The sequence below is a fragment of the Corvus cornix genome, chromosome 10, assembly GCF_000738735.6.
Source record: "Corvus cornix cornix isolate S_Up_H32 chromosome 10, ASM73873v5, whole genome shotgun sequence".
NCBI lineage: Eukaryota > Metazoa > Chordata > Aves > Passeriformes > Corvidae > Corvus > Corvus cornix.
In genome coordinates, this window is record NC_046340.1 from 11,582,904 (window position 1) to 11,597,457 (window position 14,554).

Sequence of the window (14,554 nt, forward strand, 5' to 3'; positions counted from 1 at the left end):
GAGCAGTGTGTGCAAGGAGGGAGTTTCTCATCCAGCTCTTGAGCAGAGGGGGGGCTTTTCCAGCTTTGCCATGAAGAAAATAGTGTCCCAGAATTGATTTGTTTATTTGAGCAGACCTACCTGAAGCTTCTAAGACTTTACATAAAATGAACTTTGGACTTAAGTCCCGTGGCCATGTTCCAGGGAGTTGCAGAGGCAATAAAGCAGCACGAGGCAAACCAAGTGTGACACCAGGGGCAGGGTTACCTTGAGGAGCAGGGCAGGTTTTCCATGTCAGGCTGAAACGTGGGATGGAAGGAGCTCAGGGAATTTCATCTTTCCATTCCCAGGCACAAAAGTGTTGCAAGGTAACATATTGGAATCTTTTTAAAAATATTTTATTCTCCTTTCAGTTTGTGTGCTGGAGTTGGACATGTTTGAGTTTTGGTTCCAAATTACAGTTGTGAAGTTTTCAGTTGTCAAACATAAGCTTTAAGTAGAAGTCACAGATATCCAAGGATCTCTTCCCTATTGCTGAAACACGAACTGAGGGAAATACTAAAAACAAAATGAAAGGAGAGTTGCCAGCATTCTGTGGACATTGGGAATGTAGTCAGGGAGCTCAGGCTGGCTGAGGACCAGCCCTGTGGTCACACACACACTGTTGTTCTGAGGGGCCGTCCCTTGGAGCACAGGAAATCCATTGTCAGGGATTGCTCCACAGAAGGACTTGACGAAGGAGCTGTCAGAGGAATGAGCACATGGCCCACGGTCACATCCACATCCCTCTGTCCCCCTGTCCCAGGGGACAGCCAGCCCTTCCCTGGGTGCAGAGGGAAGGAAGCACTCACATCTCTGCATCTCCTCATTTCCAAGGAGGGAGATGGGATTGGTACAGTTGGAAACATCTCTCAGTGGGTTCTGATCCACACTGTGATCAAACACATTCCCTGAAATGAGGGTAGCAACTTCCCTTGTGCTCAGAGAGGGGGAGCAGAGCAGGCAGCAGATTTTTCCCAGGACTTTCATGTGGAGGGAGGATGCAGGGTTGGGACCATCCCAGAACCCAGGGGACACTTCTGACAGCAAAGCTGTTTCTGAGTCAAGGCTGAAATTGTGCAGAGATGATTCAGGCAGGATTTGCCTGGGTTTCATGTGTCCTCTTTTATTGACTGTGTACCCCCTCAGGGTCCTTTGGCTTTAGCAGAGCTGCATTCTTTTCCCCAAACAGTGAAGTCATAAATTGAAAATGAATATTTATGACAGCTCTAACACAAGAGGGAACTTGCCCATCCCACAGCAGCTTAAGCTGAAGTTTAAAACTACAAATCACAGGAGAAAGCAGCATCATTAAAAACTTGGTTGTAGTTTTTAGAGATGAGCTTTTCTTCAAACCAGGATTTGTTGGTTTATGTCTTTCCTCAAGCTGCAAATAAGCCAGAAGTAAAATTTCTGTACATCCTTCAGTGGGGAATCCACAGTTCTCTTGAGCCCCAGCCAGGTGGAGATGGTTTCTGAAGGCAAGGACCACAAAACTATGGAGAGGTTTCAGTGTTTTAAAACTTGAATAGCACCAACCTGAAGATATTACTTAAGGATCAACACGAGTTGATTTTTCTGGACCTGAGCAGCCTTTTGATTAGAGAAGTACTTGCTGTCGAGTAAAAGCCCAGTCAAGTGGAACTGATCTGTTTCCTTTAGTGGGTGGACCCACCTTGGGAGGCTCTGGGCAGAGCTGGTGTTTGCTGGGCCTCTCCAAACTGCTCTGGGGCCGCAGGAGCCCAGAGCAGTCCCAAGGTGGGCACAGCTGGGGCTGAAATGAGGCTGCTGCTGGAGAAATCTGCCCTGGTGTGGCAGTTTCCAGTGGGAAAACCAAATGTGCCATGCAGGAGAAAAAGGCAGGGACAGTGAACCTGTGTCACTCCTGGATATGATGTGGAACATCTGTGCATACCAAGAGAGGGGCTTGCTTTGAGCTATAAAATTAAAATACAAGGAAGTGGCAGGTAACTGGGAATGGGTATAAGCTCCAGATTTCATGGACTTTGAAGCCTGCTAAGGATTACAGAGTTCCCCAGATGCACTTCTATTCAGTTCCTTATTTGCTGCCAACAAAGCTTGTAACAAAGCAGAAACCAAAGTGATTTTCCTGATTATTGGCTATTTTGGGAACTCTTCCAGTGCAGTAATGAGAGGAAGCCAGTGTGTCTTTTGGCTGCTCCAACCTGTACCTGAAGGTTATGGAATAACAGGTACAGGTGAGAAAAGACTCCCAAATCTCCTCAGAGACCCTGCTCAGTGTGAGAGGAGGATGGGGTGGTGAAAACCTGCCTTGGATTTTTTTGGAGCTGATCTCTTAAGCCCCACATTCTCCTAAGCCGTGCAAGCACAACAGATGGGAAAGCCTACGGAAAAAGCTGGGGTTTGCTGCTTGATGTTAACTCCTTGGCCAGATGGGAGCTCTTCTGTTCTGCCTTTAAGCACCATTTGAATGGGGATGAAGTGATAAATTGGGGGGAGGACTGGAGGGAATTATTCTCCTGCACTGGATGTGGGGTGTAGCACCTAGGAATTGGCTGGGTCTGCTTTGCACGTCCCCTGCTCAGGCTTGGCTCCTGCAGGGCTGGGCACCTCCTCGGGCTGCACTTCCAGGAAATTTAACTTGAGCCTTGCTCTGCTGGAATCTCCTCGGCTTCAGTGGGAGCAGTTAAATCATTCAGTGCTGTTTGAGTACTCACCCTGCCTTCCTGGGGCTGCCTCAGCTCCCTCTGCTCCTCAGCTTCAGCCCCTTGGCTTTGGTCCGCGAGGCAAACCAGGACCCCAGGGAAGGCTGGGCCTTCACCTGCTGGGAAAATGGATTTTCCTGTGATGGTTTGAGATCCAGTGCACTGGGAGAAAGTATCTCATTTTTAAATAACCTTGATGCCAGAATTACAGACAGTTTGGGGTGTATTTCAGACTCTACTGGTTTCACCAGTGCCAAAGAGATCACAGCAGGGTCAATGACAAGGAAAGTTGGACTTGCTGGCTGGAAGTACACAGATTTAGGGTGCAGTCACCTGTGCTGTTGACAGCAGGTTTGTGCTTCATTCTTTCAAAGATTTTCTGCTCCTTCATTTTCTTTGTCTCTTTAATGAACTGGCTACCTAAAAGTGATCCCACATTTCATAGTAAAGCGGAGTTTATTTATTTAATTTCTCCCAGGTGTGAGGCTGCTCAGTGACGCCCCACTTGCTGAGGGAGTAATGCCTTTGACTATTTGTGATTGCTCCACGTGCCAGAAGCTCCAGGGGTGATGTCACCTCCTTGCTGTGCTCCATTAAAATGAAAGTTTGGTTAAAGTGAGCCTGAGGAATGGAGCAGAACAATATTCCATACCAGTTGGGGTTTTTTTTCCCCCTTTCCCTTCCTGTGGCTGATTTGGCTTTTGTTTGGTGCAGATCTGCAGCCTGTGACCTACTGCGAGCCGGCCTTCTGGTGCTCCATATCCTACTACGAGCTCAACCAGAGGGTGGGAGAGACTTTCCATGCCTCCCAGCCCTCCATGACCGTGGATGGCTTCACTGACCCCTCCAATTCCGAGCGCTTCTGCCTCGGTTTGCTGTCCAACGTCAACAGGAACGCGGCCGTGGAGCTCACGAGGCGACACATCGGTAACTCCTGCTGCCTGCTGTCCGTGGCTTTCCGGGGGGAAGGGGGAGACCTCCACAAAAACCTCTTAATTAGCAGGTTTAGAGCACTGGGGTGGGAATATCCATGGATTCCAGCAGGCTGATCTCCCATAAAACAACCCTAATTGTGGTTTTTTTATGTAATCGTAATACAAAAATGCACCAAGAAACACTAAAATTGCTGCATGTAATAGAATTTAAACCATTTCACACACTCTGTGTATCTGGAGGGATGTCAGGGACAATTTTGTGTGTTCCTTTTCCCTCCTGCACTGTTTGATTTTCTGACTGACCTTTTATAAATGGAAACTGAGTTCCTTAATTGTTATCTCAATTTCCACTTTTCCTGCAAGGTCCCATCCAATTTGTTTTCAGTTAAACTTGTGCTAAGCAGAACATCCCAAATTTCTGCAATTTTACTAAAAGGCAAAATTGCTTATTCTTTACTGTTTTCTGCTGACTCCTATCAAAAATGAACCTGATTTTTGTCCTAATTTGGCTCCCCTTTCCTGAGCAACAGGAGAATCCTCCCTCTTGCACAGGAGAATCTTTCCTCACTTGTTTTGAAGATTATTTCTAGCACCAAAAAAACTCCAACCCCCAAACCCACCAAGATTCAGAAATCAGATTTTAAATGCAGCAGACTCCTTCTGCTCTGTGGAAGGATGAAAGCAACACATTCAAACAAGAATGTGAGACCACAGCAAACGTTTATGTGAGCAGCAAAATGTATTCTTCAACTTTGTTCCTTTATTAACTGAGATTTTAATGATTTGTGTAAACACCTATGGGCAATGTATGTGTGTTCTTGTACACAAAGTCATCTCCAGCAAAAGGCAAGGATTTGGAAGTGCTGTGGAATTTCATTCTAAGTCATTGAGTAAATCCCCAAACAGTCATGTCCAGCTGGGATGACTTTCAGAAGAAATTAGGATTTTTCATGTGTTAACTGATTGAAATGGTGACTTTCATGTGTTGACTGATAGAACCTTCATATGAAAAATACCAGTGTGTTTTTGGAGGGAGCTGCTTTGGAGGGACCACCTGGCTGGGGTTGGAGGTACAATTCCAACTGGAGTCGGTGCTCCTGCCTCCCTCAGCTCACCTGGCTCACGGAGCAGTTGCCGGGAATGTCCAGTGGGACAGAGTTTCCATCATGGGTAGCTGAGCTGCGGGTTTAGAGCTGGCTGAGGGAGCTGTCGCAGCCCCTGGGGCACTTCCCGGTGTTTTCGGCGCTGATGCCGTGGCTGTGTTGCAGGCCGCGGCGTGAGGCTGTACTACATCGGCGGGGAGGTGTTCGCCGAGTGCCTCAGCGACAGCGCCATCTTCGTGCAGTCCCCGAACTGCAACCAGCGCTACGGCTGGCACCCGGCCACCGTCTGCAAGATCCCCCCAGGTAAGAGACGCACCGGGCACCTGCCCGGGGCAGCCTTGCTCCTTGTCACGGTAGGGATGGGTGCGGGGATCTCCGGGCTTCGGGAACTTCTTATAAGATCATGGAATGGGTTGGATTGGAAGGACAGTAAAGCTCATCCCCTGTCACACCTTCCACTACCCCAGGCTGCACCAAGCCCCATCCAGCCTGGCCTGGAGCACTTCGAGGGATGGGGAGTCCACAAACTCTTTGGAAAATCTATTTTACCCTTTAAAGAGCCACTTGACAATTCCAGCAGGGCGTTGCATTTTTATAGCCTAAGGGATGAAGGTACTGCTGAAAGAAGCAGCTGTGTAGGCTCCAGTAGTTGCACTACGTTCATCCAACAGAACAGAATCTAAGCACAACTTAGAGCAGAATCTGCCACTTGTTCCTTCAGTGTTTTTTATCAGCCCCCTGTTGTATTGTAGTTATCTGATAGACACATTGATAATTTTGTTTGTGCCTCTAAGTAATGGTAAGAAATTTCTCTTAATTTAGATTCACCCGTAATAGATTTAAATGGTTACTTTTTTTTCTGTTCTGTAGTGAAATCCCCTCCCTCCTCTGGGAATTAGTTTGTTCTAAAGAAATCACATTGCAGACACCTGGTTGTTCTGGTTACAGTCTAAAGTTTTTGCTGAAAGATTACAAGATAATTTATTTAATCTATCTAGGAAGGACAGGCTTTTTTGTTAGATAAATGCAAAAAGCTGGTAAGAGAGGAGATGCTGTTTGAAATGGAATTTGGTTGTTTAGCTAAGCTTACACAAGCTGGCTTTTTTGCAGTTAAAAGCCTGTATATATTTAAAAACTGAACTTCTTTGTTTAGAAATATTTGAATTTTTTTCTTTTAAGAGGAGATCCATACACTCCAAGCTCTGGCCCATCCTAATGGGTTTCCTTTCTCAGATGCAGCTGCCAGTGCTGCAAATTATGACTTAATTCTCCACCACATCACAAGAGTCCACCCTGGCTGGAGTCAACATCTGCAGACATGAAGAGCCCACATTTCCGCTCAGGACCCAGCTCAGGCACAGTTTTTGGACGCCAGCTCTCCCCACTTTTGCCACAGTCTTTGGCCGCCTTTTCTTCTGGGTTTGAAGCAGTTTCTTCATTCCCTTGTTGACAGGATTGAGTCATTCCCACTCCTCCCCATGGAGAGAGCTGTTCCCAAGCACTCCTGAGGGCTGGGATCCAGCACTGGGATCCTCCTGGAGTTTATTCCTCCTTCCCTGAGCTCAACCTGGCCCTGACGCTTTCACCCTTCAAACTTCTTGTTTGCTTCCCTTCAAACTCCCTGAGACTGCAGCCCCTGGGCTCTTCCCTGATCCCAGAAGTGGGCAGTGCTTCCTGCAGCTGCTGTGGTCACCCTTTGCTCCGCACCAGATGAATCCAGCCCAGGAGAGGAGGCTCACGAGTGATCTTCAGCAAAACACATTCGTCCCACTCCAAATGTTGTTTTTCGGCCTTGGCCCATGTGTAATCCCAAATGAGCCTTAGCTGAGTGCCTGGTTTGAGAGTTTAACTTGTTTATGGTTATCTGGGAGAAAGCAGATGTAGCAACACTTTTTTAAAGAGGGGCGGGCATTTATTTATCTAAACTATGAAGGATGTTATTATATTTCACCTTTTTCCCCTAAGAACAGTTGAATAAGTTGTTCTCAGTCATTTAGCTGGGGCTAAACATCAGAGGAAAAACTTCAGTTTTAAAAGCAAAGTGATTGGCACGTGATAGTGGAACAGAAGAGAGGATTTTAGCAGGAGCAGCCCTGCCACCAGCCCTGCCACCAGCCCTGCCAGCCTCTTTAACTCTCAGAGCTGTTTCCTGGTGTGTCAGAGTGGTTTCGTTTCAGAACTTCCCCATTCTGTGACAGACTCCGTGTAAATCCAGCACCAGGGAGCTCCTATTTTTAGCCTGTGCACTCCTCCCCTCCAGGGCCTGCAGGGATCTCTGTTGTTGAGTGTTCAGTCATAGTCGGGCTTTAAATTACAAGAGGAGGGAAATATCCAGGAGGAGGAGGTTCCACAGCAGGATCCCAAGTCTGGTCTCACAAGCTGGTCACAATCTGCTGGGGGCCTCCAACATTCAGAATCCTCTCCTTTTTCTTCTTCCTGTGAAAATGTGGCAGCCTCAGTTCCTGTCTCTGGAGCTGTGTGGCACCAGGTGCTCTGAGAACATGGGAAAGCAGCCTTGAGTTGCTCTGGAAGAGATGTAATTCTCAGTCCTGTTAAGCCAGTGCTTGTCCTTGCTGTGTTCCTTCCCACAGGCTGTAACCTGAAGATTTTTAACAACCAGGAGTTCGCTGCTCTGCTGGCGCAGTCGGTGAACCAGGGCTTTGAGGCCGTGTACCAGCTGACCCGCATGTGCACCATCCGCATGAGCTTCGTCAAGGGCTGGGGCGCCGAGTACAGGTCGGGATCCCACTGGGCTCTGCTCCTGCCACTCCTCAATTCCCAACTGGGAGAGTCCCGCAGAGATGTTGTTCCACTTTGAAAACAGGGAGTCAGCCCAGTGTCTGTTCAGGAACACAGATGGGTTGTGGCTCTTGGGAATGGGTTGATCTGGTCTCTTTGTGGGATACACCTGAAAGGTCACTCTGGTACGAGCCAAGAGCTTGACCTGGAGCACAGCACATAAATCCACATGGTCCATGTAGGAATTACTACATTTTTTCCTTAAAATTAGATCTGTATTTGATGGTTTGAGTGTCTTAAGACTGCACTTTTATCAAGAAAGGATTATAGAATCCTGGGATGGTTTGGGTTGGAAGGGACCTTAAAGCTCATCCCATTCCACCCCCTGCCATGGGCAGGGACACCTTCCGCTATCCCAGGGTGCTCCAGCCTGGCCTTGGACACTGCCAGGGATCCAGGGGCAGCCACAGCTTCTCTGGGCACCCTGTGCCAGGGCCTCCCTGCCCTCACAGCCAGGAATTCCTTCCCCATATCCCATCTATCCCTGCCCTCTGGCAGTGGGAAGCCATTCCCTGTGTCCTGTCCCTCCGGGCCCTTGTGGAAGTACAGTGTGAGTGTGAGTGGTTCCCATGGGTTGGATTCAATGCTTTTTTTATCAGGGACTAATGGGATTAAAATAAAGGAGATTGGCTTGAAAATTTCTATTTGAAAAAACTGGGAGGGTTGCTGCAAAATTACAGTTAAATCTCCTGATCCTTTCCTTAGGGCTTGCCACAGGGCAAGTGGGAGAATGTGGGAGCAGCAGGATCACTGTTTTTCCCAGTGAATACTGAGAATAAAACGGAGGTGCAGGAGGTCTGGTGTGTGGGATGGATGATGTGGTTACTCTGACCCCACAGGGACAGTGGAGATGCTGTGGGAACAGTTATTCCATAGCTTTGCTCTGTCACTCCACTGGGGAGCAAACAGCCGAGGGAGAGAAATCGGGGATCAATGGTACAAGCAGGGGAGATGAAATTCAATGGAAAATGGATGTTGTTTTCTGAGAAGGAAAGCTGGTGAGGATTTAAGCCAAGAGTGATGTGGAAATATTTGACTCTGCACCCTTTAAAGCTGTGGCCTTACTCAAAGTTCCATGGGGTCACTGCCATTCCGGGGCTGCTCCACTGCTCCCTGTGGCTGTGCAGGAGGGGGAGATGCCTCAGGATCAGCTGGAGCCCGGGCCCTGCACGTTACTCTGCCACTTTCTTCATTTCTCCAGATGTTTGGAGTCCATTTTGTTTTGAAATTGTCCTGAGCTCGGGCCAGAGCAGTTCAGGGCTGGCTCCCAGCCAGGCCCTAATGAGCTCCAGACAAGCGTGACTTACGGAAAGTCAGGGATCCCTGTGGGGCTCTGGAGGCACCGAAACCCTGCGCTCACACCGGAGCTGCTCCCTCCGTCCTGCCTTTCCTTGTGACAAAATTCCCCATCTGATTGCCCCTGTCAGAGCACGCTGGGTTGGTGATTCAGGGGTGGAGATGCTACTGTGCGAGCAGCATCCAGAGTGCCGTTCTCTGATTCCTGGTTCACCCTTGGGCCGTCTGGAGGGGGGGTGTTTAGTACTCCTGAGCCAGGGATTTGGTACAGGGAAGGGGGAGAAGCCAATTCCATGAGCAGCCTATGATGGAGAGGGACAGGGATGGTGGTGAGAGCTCAGAGCACCCCCCCAAGCACAAGGTCCCCTTTTCACCCCTGGTTTGTCCCTAGGCCCCACAGATTTCAGGTTCTCCCTCCCACCACCAGATTCCAAGGACAGCTTCTGTGGGAAATGAGGGTGTAAAGCAAGGCTGTTCCCAGGCTGTTTCTCTTGCTTTGTAATCTCCCTCCTCCACAGCAGCTGTCCCTGCCTGGAACAGCCTCTCTGCCTGGAACAAGACCTCGGCCATGCCTCGGCAGAGGAGGGAGAGCCGCTTGCTCTGTGTCTTGGTCTCCCTTTCCTTCTTTTCCTCCCCATCTCTTCGTGCTTTGCCGTCTGGAGATATCCGTGGGGTCTGGCCTCAAGGGGAATGACAGAGGCGAGGGGAACAGGGATTTGTGCAGGGGAAGGTCAGAGTGTGGCGAGCTCTGGCCCAGGAGGGCCCATGGATACAGGAGGGAATCTGAAGGGCTCAGGGTGAGCTCTTCCCAGCACTTCGACGCTCTACTGAAACCCAAGGATACAACAAAAAGTGAATACCCTTGTCCTGTGCATAGGGAAACTGAACGTATTAGGTGAACACTTACCTTGCTGTCTAACTAGGAAAGGTCTGCAGAGGAAAAACGAAGGATTTTGCTTAGATCAACACCTTCCTGTCCCTTCAGGGAATCAGCTGCCTGTTCCCAGGAATCTGAGCAGTAAATAGCGAGTTGCTCCTCTGGGATCATAACAAATGTGAAGGGACAAGGTGGGTTTTTAAAAGAAACCAGCAGCACAGGCCAGAGGCTGTTCCGGAGGAGAGACATTCCTTTGGCCAGGATGGTTGTGTAAGCAGGAAGGAATGCTCAGGAGTTTGAAACCTTTTACATTTGTCAAGTTCTGTCAGTCACATTTGTGTTGTTCTGTGTTCTCTCCCCCCTGGCAGGAGGCAGACTGTGACCAGCACTCCCTGCTGGATCGAGCTGCACCTCAACGGCCCCTTGCAGTGGCTGGACAAGGTCCTCACGCAGATGGGCTCCCCCAGCATCCGCTGCTCCAGCGTCTCCTAAGGAAACTCCTCCTGGGGGCCCGTGGGGGGAGCAGAGACTCTGGAAAACCCTTAGGGAAAGGCATAGTAAACAACTCCCCAGTTATTCAAGCGATGAGAAAAAATCTGCTTCAAAACAAATAAGTGGGTTTTCTTTGTTTTGTTGTTGTTTTTAAATACCCATTTAAGCCACTTCCACTGAAACTGTCGGCACTTTGGTTGGGATGCTCCGGGGCCGCTGCAGTTGGAATTTGGAGCTGGAGTTTGTGAGGATAAAGAGCTGGATGTTGTTTCAGTGGAGAGCAGGCAGTGCCCGCCTGGCTCTGGGCTGTGTGAGCGCACAGGAGCCATCTCAGCTCCCAGGAAACTTTCCCTTTCCCTCACACAAATCCAGACTCGGGTCCTGCAGCATCCCAGGAACACCAGAGCCTGTGGGACTCCGGGATGGAAACACCAGACCCCATAGGACTCTGGGGTGGCTCCTGCTCATGCATTCCTTCACCATCCACCTGATCCACACCTGGCACTGGAGCAGCACGGGGGGAAGGAGGCATTTCAAACACCCAAAAGAACAAATTCCCACAGGAATGTTCCAAAAAGGAAGGAATTTCCCACACTGGACTGCCAGCAAGGAGGCAGAGCTTTGCCTGGTGCCCGAGGGATGATGCCCTCTTGGATCAGCCTGGATTCACGTGGAGCAAAAAGCCCAATCTGAGGCTCTTTCTGGTGTTGCTGCAGTGATTTTTGACTGGAGCTGCTCCCAGATGGACAATTGTCCCGTGGGGAGCCCTGCCTGGAGCAGTTAAAGCTCTGTTCTCTGCAGTCTGTTTGCATTAACTACAGCGAGTCTGGGTTGTGTTTTCCCAGTCTCTGCCTCTCCCAAAGCCCGAGGGGCTCCGTGGGCTCCGTGTCCAGGTGGAGCGGGGATGGAATGAGCAGGTCCTGGCTGCCAGTGTGGAGCACCCCTGGAGGGGGGATCCTGTGCTGTCACATGCAACAGCCAGGACATCTCAGACACAACCACCCCTCTGTGTAAAACTTGTTCCAGCTGATGAAAATGCTCTAAGATGTGTTTTTGCCTGGAGAAAATGGGAGAGTGTGTATTTACTTGTATTATAAAATGTTCATTTTAAACATACATGCTCCAGACTGTTTAATATTTTTTTTCCCTGCAGCAACTGTCGTGGCAAACAACTTCCACAACTGGAAAAAAACCCTTAGCACTTGTTTTTATGGTTCACATTTGCCAAATAAGTCTCATAACTTTGTCAGTGCTGTCCAATTATCTGTTTCTTTATATCTGCAGTGAATATCTTATGCATTTGTGCCAAAATATTAGAGGGGGAGGGGAGAAAGTGATAATCAGTTTCCTATGGAAATCTTTTTTTCTTGTTTTTTAATCTATGAAAGACAAACAAGCTGGATGTGGCTGTGGGAAGGACTGACTGGGATGGACTTGAGGATGGTTTTGATAAAGCTTTAGTCCTGCAAACTTCTGTGCTCCCAGATGTGCATGGGGGCAGCTGTGGGAGTGCCCTGATCCATTGGGGGAACTGATTGGATCAAACACCCACCAGGAATTCCCATGCACCTGCTTTTCCAACTGCTTGTTCTTCTGAGACCTCTGCCAGCCTCTCCTGGTTTGCCAAACCCACCACTTCTGGAGCTGAGAGGATGAGATGCCACCGGAACAGATCCCAGAGGCTACTGCTTCTGCTTGCAATGCAGATGAAGGGATGGATTAGGGAGTTTCCTTCCAGAAACAAGAAATTACCTTTTTTAAACATCTGAAATGTAAATTCTGAGGAAGACTCTCAGTGGTGGACATGCTCCTGATGACACAGGCACTTTGGAATATCCTGTGACTGAATGTGGACTGGAGCTGTTCCTGTGCAGCACAGCAGTAGCAGCAGTGGAGGCTTTTAGGATGTTTAATTTGTTAAATTTTACAGTGTGTCTGATCTGAGTTACAGCTCTGACTGCACAGACTGGGGCAAGGAAAGAGCCATATAAAATACGATTTTTTAGGGCCATTTACAAAGCAGATCTGTTGTCACCATGGATTGGTTCAGCACTGGTTCAGATACAGGTTTCTAACATAGCTGCAAAGAAAAGTTTATCCTGAATTTTGTAGAAATATTTGACTTTTGGCTGTTTTAATGAGAGGGAAAAAATCTGCTCTCTAAAATGGCCCCAGGTTTCCTCCATAAGTGTCTTACTTGCTTATTTTGGTGACAAATGTTGTTGTCCTCATAATCACAGAGGAATTTGGACTCTGGTGCCTCGTGTATTAACAACAAAAATGACATCTGAAATCCCAGAGCCAGGGATTATAGGTGATGGTGTGAGCAGGAGCCCAACCTGATCCAGTGGCCACAAGTGGGAACAAATCCCAGCTTTGATACGAAGTTTGCACACAGAGTCACCTCCTCACCAACCTGGATTTCCGCTGGGAACCAGAGCTACAGCTCCTTGCTAAAGGATAGTTAATTGCTGACCATTATTAATGGAGGCCTTTTGAAACCCAGCATTCAGATGATGCATAAAAACTTTGGTTAATCTCCCCTCATCATCCCTTAAGTAAAATGACTTCCAGTGGAAAATGTGAGCTGGCCGAGCAGTGCAGTGAGATAAAGGGGAGATTATCTCCACTCCAGTATTAATTTCCTCTCTCCCCTTTGTTTGCTGCTCACTAATTCATAAAAGCTCTGTTGGTTCTGGAGTCACCTTGGAAAGCCCAGCAGAGTCCTGTGCCCTGGACAAGGGAAGGGATGGGCCTGGGGCTGAGGTGAGCCCAGGGACGTTCTGCCCACGCTGCCTTGGATGGTCATGGATGCAGAGATGGAAGGAAGTTCCCATTCCTGTGGCCACTAAGGACAGGGATTGGGCTGGGATTGCTGGGGGCAGCAGGGCCCTGAAGGCACAGGAGGCCCTGATTTTTCCTACAACTTGACTAAAGCAGCTTTGGTGTGGAGCTCAAAGGGATGGGAGCAGCCATGCCCTGGCTCAGATGGCAGCTCCAGGCTGGAATATCCTCTCATTTCATGGCAGGCTTGGCTTGTTTCACCAGGATTTCACCCATTTTTGCTCCTACAGAGTCAGTAGCAGGACCTTTGACTCTTCCATGGGTGTAGCTGCACACAGGCTGCTGGCAGAGGACACCGACGGCACTGTGCTTCTCCACGGCTGTGGTGATCTGTTTATTAGTAATGTATTGAATTGCAGGTTGTATTTTGTGTTAAGCTTGTTTTAGAAGTAATCCAGCGCTGCCCATTTGATTTAATCTCCAGCAATCAGTGTGCATATGCACAAAGATGGAGAAATCCCATCATAAGGCATTTCCCGGGAGCTCTGGCTGCCCCTGAGTGCCAGGAAAAGGCTGAGGGGACCCCTGAGTTACTCTCAGTTTCCTCCCCCTTGGATCAGCATAGTTGAGCCCTGCAGGACTCCTCTGCAGGGTGAAGGGTATTCAGGACTCATCTCAAGCACCAAGTGGTGACACCTGTGCCTTGAGCTGCTTCCTAACTGGAAAAGCAGGAAGAACCCAGCTCAGTGAAAGGACTTCAGCCATATCATAAAGCATCCAGGAGCTTTCCTGGTTCTCTGAGGTACTGGACAGGCAGGAGGAGGGAATTTCATGGATATGCTAAGCTAGGATGAGAACCAGGCCCTCTCTAGTGGTGGCCCAAGCGATGTGGTTGAGAAGTTCAATGTTTTTTACTATGTACATGCTTTTGTATTTATGTGTCTTTCTCGAATAGTCAGATGAATCCAGTATTTAATTTTTAGCAGAAGGGGTAATCAAGGACTCAGAGCATTAAATCTTCCATCTGCTCTTTGCTGATGATTGCTGGAAATGAGGAGTTTGTGATGTGAGAACAGAGCTGAGCACGAAGTCCCCCGAGCCCTTGGGAGCCGTGGTGCTGCTGCTGCACCAAGTCAGGGTCTCAGACGGGCCCTTTGTGCTCCTCGGGGCTTGATGAGGCTTTAAAAACTAAAAACTGTTCCTCCAGAACTGGCTGGGTCATCTTTGCCCCCTCCAGGCCTGTTTGGTTCCTCTTGTGCTCCCTCCACACCTGGTGGGTTCATCTTGTGCTCGCTGCAGCCCGTGGGCCCCAGGGCAGCCCCGCGGTGTCCGTGCTGGGCACCCCCAGCTCTGTCCCTGGATGATCCATAGGAGCCTGTTTGTGTTTAGAGTTTAGAGTTCCTCCCCAGCTGTCCATCCCTGCCCAGCTGTGCCACCTCTGGCTTTCCCCGGCAGCATTACTGCGTTTGTTACTGTCCCATGTATGCCCTCCCCTTCCCATGTGAAACTGTAAGGTCTGTTTTTGACATTTTAATAAACTTTGATTTGAAAACTGAGGCTCGT

General features: G+C 49.0%; 1 protein-coding gene across 2 annotated transcripts in view; it reads left to right on the forward strand.

The window, feature by feature from the left end:
- The window catches only part of SMAD3 (SMAD family member 3), a 68,171-nt gene extending 53,624 nt beyond the window's left edge, over positions 1-14,547 (forward strand). For both annotated transcript variants that reach the window (XM_010390931.3, XM_010390932.3), the window contains exons 6-9: positions 3,420-3,632; positions 4,909-5,046; positions 7,335-7,479; positions 10,084-14,547. In XM_010390931.3, coding sequence (XP_010389233.1) covers positions 3,420-3,632; positions 4,909-5,046; positions 7,335-7,479; positions 10,084-10,207 — 620 coding nt within the window. In that variant the 3' untranslated portion in view covers positions 10,208-14,547. The remainder of the gene's footprint in view (positions 1-3,419; positions 3,633-4,908; positions 5,047-7,334; positions 7,480-10,083) is intronic.
- The last annotated feature ends 7 nt before the right edge of the window (positions 14,548-14,554 follow it).